This window comes from Tremella mesenterica, assembly GCF_000271645.1.
Source record: "Tremella mesenterica DSM 1558 unplaced genomic scaffold TREMEscaffold_10, whole genome shotgun sequence".
In the NCBI taxonomy this organism is placed as follows: domain Eukaryota; kingdom Fungi; phylum Basidiomycota; class Tremellomycetes; order Tremellales; family Tremellaceae; genus Tremella; species Tremella mesenterica.
Window position 1 is genome coordinate 616,917 of NW_006711234.1, and position 9,228 is coordinate 626,144.

The 9,228-nt window shown below is 50.7% G+C and overlaps 1 protein-coding gene across 1 annotated transcript; it reads right to left on the reverse strand.

Moving 5' to 3' along the window:
- Positions 1-4,941: 4,941 nt before the first annotated feature.
- On the reverse strand, positions 4,942-7,273 carry TREMEDRAFT_64220 (uncharacterized protein; the record flags this gene model as incomplete). Its single annotated transcript, XM_007006472.1, has 4 exons — positions 4,942-6,286; positions 6,330-6,681; positions 6,728-7,162; positions 7,213-7,273. The coding sequence occupies 4 exons, from the start codon at positions 7,271-7,273 to the stop codon at positions 4,942-4,944; spliced, it is 2,193 nt and encodes a 730-aa protein (XP_007006534.1).
- Between the last annotated feature and the right edge of the window lie 1,955 nt (positions 7,274-9,228).

Sequence of the window (9,228 nt, forward strand, 5' to 3'; positions counted from 1 at the left end):
GTCACCAGCTACATTGGCCCACACAGTCAAAGAAGCTCGCAGTTGCCGGATTGATTCCCGGAAGGCACTTTGAAATTTGTCTCCAAACTTCTCGGGCCAGGGGGGATCATGATCGGACTTGAGGTAAGCATTGTCACGAACTACGTCGTGACACCTCGATTACTCCACCAACAATGACCCTCCTTTGGCCATCAAAACCCCATCACGCCTTAACCTCTTTACTCTACACGTAACTCAGGACTTCTGAGACCAAGTACGGCGAAGTTAGACGGAGTTAGGCTAAGTAGGGACAATGGGAGCAGAAGTACGGCGAAGTTAGACGGAGTTAGGCTAAGTAGGGACAATGGGAGCAGAAGTACGGCGAAGTTAGACGGGGTTAGGCTAAGTAGGGACAATGGGAGCAGAAGTACGGCGAAGTTAGATGGAGTTAGGCTAGGTAGGGACAATGGGAGCAGAAGTGCGGCGATGTTAGGCGGAGTTAGTCGAAGGAGGAAGAGGATGGCCGAGGGCTCGGGGAAGTTGGACGAAGTACGTTGAAGTACGTCAAAGCGCGAGAGGGTTGGATGAACGTCTAGGAGGAGTAGATAATATTAGCTGAGAAGATCGCTGAAGTTCTTCAGCGATCCTTGATTGTTGTCAGTAGTGAAAGACAGATAGAGATAGCTATAAATCAAGATACATCGCCATCAGTAGAACAAAACCCTAGTTAGAGTAACTACGCCGAAGTACGCCGTAGTTACACCCCTGTCGACGTCTGCGCCCTCCTGGTTGGGTGAGACATCGACTCAGAGCGTGAAGTTAGCCGAGGTTCGTCGACCGTCGGTCTATTAAGAAATAGTTGTTCGACGGCCGTGACACTAACCCGATGAACCAACTAACTACTACATACTACCCGGTGCGATAAAAACCTCCGCGAGAAAACCCTGTGGGACAAAACCCGCGCGAGGAAAAGCATTCCGGGCCTATATACTAACAAACCACTAACATTCCACCGCGACCAGGGTACCTCGGCGAGAGAGACGATCATTCCCGTCGAAAACACCTCCTCGAGAAGAACTTCCTGCAATCGCGTGTCTTCGTGCTGGGTGGGAGAGGTGGGAGAGCACGAAGGGACAGATCTAGAACGATGGCTGGGATGATGATGTTCGAGTGTGAGGTAGTTGGAGGTACGACCACGATACCTACACGATGAATATATATCATCCCCCTCAATAAAACTCGAGGCGATTATTCAAGGTAACAAATCTGTTTTCTAGGTAAGAGAGATAGAAAGTTTTGAAAGCAGATGGGAAAAAGAGAGAAGCTCGACGAACTGCTCAGTATTTAGTATAATCAAACCTAAACCCTCGTCGTCAACATGCAGCAAACTTCGCGTTTCATCAACAAAAGGCATCGCAGGGACGATCAAAATTCCCACGCTATAGTGTCTCATCTCAATATAAGCGAGGGTTACTTCGACAAACAACGGTGTTGTTCGGCTGCCATTCAGGAAGCGTGTCTCACCTACAAAAGACACAGGGCTTCTTACGGCAAACCTCGACGAAGTTAGGGGAGTCTCATTGTCGGGTTTTGGAGTGAAAGGAGGCCCAACTACGAAGTGCGGCGCAAAGAGCAGAAGGGTGAAGGATGGTCATGGGGAGGGAGAGAATGGGGGTACTACGCTGCTAAGTTCTCTTGACACGACAGAGGTGTAATCGCTCACGAGGACGTTCGCGGCTAAAGAAGGGGGTGACTGTCACGAACTACGTCGCGACACCTCGATTACTCCACCAACAATGACCCTCCTTTGGCCATCAAAACCCCATCACGCCTTAACCTCTTTACTCTACACGTAACTCAGGACTTCTGACACCAAGTACGGCGAAGTTAGACGGAGTTAGGCTAAGTAGGGACAATGGGAGCAGAAGTGCGGCGATGTTAGGCGGAGTTAGTCTAAGTAGGGACAATGGGAGCAGAAGTACGGCGAAGTTAGACGGAGTTAGGCTAAGTAGGGACAATGGGAGCAGAAGTGCGGCGATGTTAGGCGGAGTTAGTCTAAGTAGGGACAATGGGAGCAGAAGTACGGCGAAGTTAGACGGAGTTAGGCTAAGTAGGGACAATGGGAGCAGAAGTGCGGCGATGTTAGGCGGAGTTAGTCGAAGGAGGAAGAGGATGGCCGAGGGCTCGGGGAAGTTGGACGAAGTGCGTTGAAGTACGTCAAAGCGCGAGAGGGTTGGATGAACGTCTAGGAGGAGTAGATAATATTAGCTGAGAAGATCGCTGAAGTTCTTCAGCGATCCTTGATTGTTGTCAGTAGTGAAAGACAGATAGAGATAGCTATAAATCAAGATACATCGCCATCAGTAGAACAAAACCCTAGTTAGAGTAACTACGCCGAAGTACGCCGTAGTTACACCCCTTTCGACGTCTGCGCCCTCCTGGTTGGGTGAGACATCGACTCAGAGCGTGAAGTTAGCCGAGGTTCGTCGACCGTCGGTCTATTAAGAAATAGTTGTTCGACGGCCGTGACATATTCCTGGGTTTTGTGGTCTCCTCTCGAGGTGTATCGGTTAATCCAGAGTACATTGACGCCATCACATCCTTCCCACGTCCAAAGAATCTACGAGAGTCGAGGGGTTTCATTGGAGTCGTGAGCTATTACAGGCGTTTTGTTCCCAACTTCTCGAAGATTGCTAGACCTATCAATGATTTGACGAGGAAGGAGGTACCGTTTGTGTGGGGAGCAGAACAGGAGTCAGCCTTTAAAGAATTGAAGGCTAGGATGTGTACTGCACCGGTGTTAGCTCACTTTGACCCCACATTGAAGACCATATTACAGACAGATGCCTCGTTCTTCGGCTGGGGTTTCATAATTTCGCAGATTAATACAGCTGGGCAAGAGCACCCAGTCGCTATCGAGTCAGGCGCGTTCAATACGGCCCAACTAAATTACACGGTAGGAGAAAAGGAGTTCCTCGCCGTAGTTGAGGGTTTCAGAAGAAGAAGACACTTACTACTGCAGGTAGAAACCACGGTCCTTACCGACCATTTAAATCTCACTTACTGGATGGAACCGAAGCAACTCAGCCCACGTCAAGGTAGGTGGGTAGAAGAGTTAGCTAACTTCAGATTTAAAATGGTTTATCGACCAGGGACTCAAGCAAGCCTTCCAGACGGGTTGTCTAGACGGGCGGATTATCACTCGGGAAAAGGAAGTACCATGATACAGGAGAGTAACCTTATTCAAGGTCTGCCGAAGTTCGACGAAGTTGACGCCACCACGTCGGAGTTGCGCCACCTCCTTCGAGCCTTGCAAGGGACAAGGGAAATGAAGGAAAAGGATCTTGTTGACCCTATGGATCTAATGCTTGGAGTACAGGAGGACGAAGACGTAGAGGAGGTTAGAGAGGAGTTATTAGGAGTTATCTGCGCTGAGTGTTCTCATCCGACGTGTCACGATGATGTACAGGAACCAGGATCAATCACCGAACTACGCCGTAGTTCGCGATCTCCTCTAATACTTCGTGGGGGGTGGACCCCGAGAGGTTTCCTCACATTCGACGATCGCACTTATGTGCCGAACTACGCCGACGCTCGACTAAAGATCATGAAGATGCGACATGACTCGGCTTTGGCTGGTCACCCAGGTTCGGCGAAGACCCTTGAACTAATCCTAAGGGATTATGTTTGGGTTGGAGTAAGGAAGGATGTAGAAGACTATGTCGCTGGTTGTGCGGTATGTCAGAGAGCTAAGACTAACAGACAGAAGCCTCATGGAGAACTTAAACCCCTACAAGTAGCGACAAAACCTTGGTCAAGTATCTCGATGGATTTCATCGAAGAGCTCCCAAATTCCCATGGATATAACTCTATCTTAGTGGTCGTGGATCGACTGACAAAATGGGCCATGTTTATCCCAACCACGACGAAGTTAACCGCAGCTGGACTATCGGAGCTGATAATGGACTATGTGGTGGCCCAGCATGGGTTACCAGAGAGTATAGTATCAGACAGAGGATCGAAGTTTACTTCGAAGTTTTGGAAGAACTTGACCGATAGTCTCGGGATAAGACTACATCTTTCTACCGCGTATCATCCACAGACTGATGGACAGACCGAACGAACGAACCAGTCCCTGGAATTATACCTTCGAATCTTCACTTCCTACCAGCAGAACGACTGGTCGAAGCTACTTGCCCGAGCTAGCTTTGCTTATAACAACACCCATCATTCCGCGATAAACAAGACCCCATTCTATGCGAACTATGGGTACCACCCTCAGTGGGCTGAAGAGATTAAGGCCAGTGAGGTCGAGGTACCTGCTGCTATAGTGGTGGTAAAAGACCTAACCGAAATACATAAAGAATGTATTGAGGGAATTGAGAGAGCTAACGAGAAGTACGCCGAAGGATACAATAGAAAACACCGGACTACGCCGAACTTCGTGGAAGGTGACCTAGTAATGCTGTCGTTAGAGAACGGCAAGACTAAAAGACCAATGAAGAAGTTGGACGTTAAGCAAAGTGGGCCGTACAAGGTAGTACGGCAAGTAGGTTCTCATGCTTGTAAACTGGAATTACCAGGAACGATGGCAGGTATCCATGATGTATTCCATGTTTCTTTACTCCGTCCCTATCACCCTCCGGTATTTCCTGGTCAGCAAGCTGAACCACCTGGCCCAGTAGAGGTAGATAACGTAGGAGAATCGTGGGAAGTAAAGGATATTGTGGACTCGAGAGTAAATAAGAGGTCAGGGAAGTTAGAATATCTAGTGGAATGGTTAGGTTACGAAGGCTCGGATGACGCAGTATCATGGGAACCAGTAGAAAATGTGGACGGAGCTAATGACATATTGGCGAAGTTCCACGAACTTCACCCGGATAAGCCGACGAAAGGACGAGTGATGAGATCACGAACGAGGAAGTAATTCATACAACTGGTACAACATTAGCTAAGTACAACTCACTGCTGCGAACTTCCTCCCTGTTCTTCGTTTCCCGGTGCAGGACCACTCCCAGAACTACTCTCAGTAACCTTCGGTCCCACCGCCCGTCGGAGGGCCCGAGTCTCCTTCCATGCTGTATTAAAGGCGAGAATGTGAGCGGAGTGGAGAGCAGGATCACGAGCGACACTCAGACTAGGTGATTTCCACAACTGACGAAGTGTTCTAAGACAGTCTGCGGGAAGAGTTAGGATATCGAGGAAAGCACCATCCTGAGAACTGAGTCGAGCTGGTTGAGATGGTCTTAACCAGTCCAGTGTAGGGGGGAGCATATACTCAGTGGGGTTCAGGAGGTAAGGAGAGTCGAAGAGATTGCGGTAGAAGTCGCTCATGTCCGTTGTGAGCTCTCGGGAGACTCTAGCTAACTCAGTTCGCCCTAATGGCCCTATGTCGGAGGAGTTCACAAGAGTTGCCATTGTCCGAGAGAGAGTATTCATCGCAGAGACCAGCTTCACACAATATTCGACAAGCTTCACCGTATCTCGTCTATTGGCTTGTAATTGCGTGGTTAAGCCAATAATGACGGAACGGAAGGTGGCTAATTGTTTGTCCTCCTCTGGTATCCGGGGATCGAGAGCGATAATGGGGTGGTCGAGGGAAGGAAGGATTTCCCCTGGTAGCTGAGTACCTTCGTCTTCCACCACAGCCGATTCGAACTGGACAGCTTTCTTATTCTTGCCTTTCCCTTTCGAAGATTTCGGAGGAGTTTTCACAGGAGGGGCAGGAGTTGAGAGCCCAGAAGCAGGAGGGACAGATGGTTGACGGCTTCGGGTCCCAAGGGCAGGAGGGAGACTTGAAGAGAAGTCCTCTTGAGTTGAGACAGGAGTGGGACGGCTCCTGCTGGGACGAGACGGAACGGCAGAAGGAGTAGCCGGGAGACGAGATGGGCCAGCCACAGGAGTAGAAGGCCGAAGAGCGGCGGAAGAAGCACGACGAGGAGTGTGACGGGACGGACCAGCCGAAGGAGTGGCAGGGAGACGTGACGGTCCGGCCACGGGAGAGTTGGGCAGGCGACGGGCGGCGGGTGACGGCGAGGTGGGGCCAGGAGAGGAGAAGTTCGCCGAAGGAGAGCGCGAAGGATATTCCCCATCTTGGGCTGTGGGGAGACGGCGGCGAACAGCGGCGGACGGAGTGTAGGGGGGACCGAGGGGAGCAGAAGGTCTTGGAGGAATGTCCCGAGCGGTGTTGGGGGGACAGAACGAGCAGGGACCAGAAGTGCAAGAAGCACAACGGGACCCGCGATTATGAGGTTTGACCGGTCGTAGACACGGCCACTTCGCTCTCCCATACGTGATAATTTCACGGCTACTAATCAGCAGACGTATAAACTTCTAGGGAAGGAACTTACCGGCATCTATCACACGACTCTTCGATACTGGCGACCTCCCATCGCTCCCTTTCATCGATGAACAACTTCCATAGCCTATCCTGCTCCCGCAACGACGCCTTGCGGGCACTCCCTGGCTCGTGGGAAGGGGAGGGAAACAATTCAGCCTGTCCTGTAGAGGACCGAGGGGTCTCTTTGACCCGTTTCGCCGAAGGAGGGGTAACTTCGTCGTGGGCGGAAGGGGAGCGGCGACGTTTCTCGGCTTTAATTTCAGCCAGAGCATCCATCTTCTCCTGATACGCAACCCGTTTCTTCCCGAAAGAAGTCTGGAGTCGTACGCGGAATTCGGGAGAACCTTCATTATCGCGAACAGCTACATGTCAGCACTTACGAACAGGGTATATGACAAGAGGACATACGGCTTAACTTTTCCAACTCTGACACCCACGTTTCTCTATCCTCAAACAGCGCTGGATCACCGAGATCAACACTGAGGATTTCCTCATCTTCATCGACCTCACCCATCTCATCATCCTCATCTGCACCACCCTTCTCACCATCATCAACCAACACACCCGTCTCTTCACCACGACGAGCACCATCCATCTCCTCATCGTCATCATCATCGATTTCTACCACAGTGGCAGTACGGCCTAACGGGTGTGGAAGGCCAACAGGAGCAGGTCTGACCTCCTGTTGGCCAGAGGAGAGAGGGGTCGTAACCGCAACAGGGGACGCGGTGGCAGAAGGAACTGCAGCGGAGGCTGCAGCAGCAGAAGGCGAGCCATCGGTGATGGCTAGGGCTCCAAAGCCCATGGATGACACATGGCGGGGAGAGTTCCCCTGCTGAGCGACTAGAACAATCAGCGACAGAGTAGCTTATAGACAGTACGAAGAGACTTACGAACAGCGGCAAAGCGATCTGCGAAAAATTTATGGGCGTTGAGCTCCGGACGAGAAGACATTTTGTTGAGATATATCAAATTGATATGTTTGGTATGGTAAAGGCTGAGAATCGATAGACGATGATAGTACGATTTAGGATTGGTACTGGGAAAGAAGAAGAAGTGGGCCGAATGTCACGAACTACGTCGTGACACCTCGATTACTCCACCAACAATGACCCTCCTTTGGCCATCAAAACCCCATCACGCCTTAACCTCTTTACTCTACACGTAACTCAGGACTTCTGACACCAAGTACGGCGAAGTTAGACGGAGTTAGGCTAAGTAGGGACAATGGGAGCAGAAGTACGGCGAAGTTAGACGGGGTTAGGCTAAGTAGGGACAATGGGAGCAGAAGTGCGGCGATGTTAGGCGGGGTTAGGCTAATTAGGGACAATGGGAGCAGAAGTGCGGCGATGTTAGGCGGAGTTAGGCTAAGTAGGGACAATGGGAGCAGAAGTGCGGCGATGTTAGGCGGAGTTAGTCGAAGGAGGAAGAGGATGGCCGAGGGCTCGGGGAAGTTGGACGAAGTGCGTTGAAGTACGTCAAAGCGCGAGAGGGTTGGATGAACGTCTAGGAGGAGTAGATAATATTAGCTGAGAAGATCGCTGAAGTTCTTCAGCGATCCTTGATTGTTGTCAGTAGTGAAAGACAGATAGAGATAGCTATAAATCAAGATACATCGCCATCAGTAGAACAAAACCCTAGTTAGAGTAACTACGCCGAAGTACGCCGTAGTTACACCCCTTTCGACGTCTGCGCCCTCCTGGTTGGGTGAGACATCGACTCAGAGCGTGAAGTTAGCCGAGGTTCGTCGACCGTCGGTCTATTAAGAAATAGTTGTTCGACGGCCGTGACAGTATCAAGGATCGCTCTTACCGACGACCCGTGCGAACCTTGGAGAAGTACAAAGATAATATGGAACCAGAAAGAAGAATTACACGAGGGATGAGTAGGGATGGAGACAGGATGGAGGAGAACGAGAGGAGAGCATTGGAGGAGCTTAGCAGAGCAATGGGGCAGGACCTTGGAGTGGAGGATAGTGTGGGGGGATCAATTCAAGGAGATGAGTTCGTTCCACCGGTGCCTTCTAACCCTCCTTCTCCTCCGTCTAATGCTCTCCCACCTGCGGGATCCCCACTTGGATCAGACCAAACCCCACGCCCAAGAGAAAACACTGGAAGTACGGCGAACTTGGGAGAAGAAGGAACACAAGGGGTGGTGTTGGCCTTGATGCAGATGGTGGCGAATATGAACAAAGACATGATGGAGGAGAGAAGGCGTAGGGAGGAATGGGAACAGAGAAGAGAAAGGGATACAGTGGGCGGGATTGCAGAAGGGATATCAGAAGGAGTGAGGTACGCCATGGGACGGCAAACTTCGGCGACCCCAAGCGTAGTGGGCGAACAACGGAAGGGGATAAAGCTACCTAACCCAGACCTCTGGAGAGGAGATCGGAACAAGTTAACCGCCTTTCTGTCTGAGTGCGACGTACATTTCGAATTGAACTCTCATCTTTTCCCCGACGACACTAAGAAAGTCTTTTTCATGATCTCTCATCTACGCGAAACACCTCTTCTTGCAGTGCAGCCCGATCTATCCAAAAGACCTCTTCCTGAGTACCTCACGACACACGATCAGTTCGTTAAGTACCTCAAGACTAACTTTGGTGATCCAGACGAAGAAGGAACTGCGGCCCGACAACTTAACGACCTCAAGCAAACCGGGTCTGCTTCGGACTACTTCTCCGCCTTCCAGCGACATGTTGCGATTCTTAAGTGGTCTGATGATGGAAACCTAGTTGACCGAGCCAAGAAAGGGACTAAAATCGCACCTTCTAGATGAAATTGCAAGACACGGTAGATCGTTTGGGACTGTGAAAGAGCTATGGGAGTTTGTGATTCCCTTGGACAAACGCTGTGGAGGAGACAGTGGGAGAAGGAGGCAGAAGAGGAAAAGGGAAGAGGATAGGACAC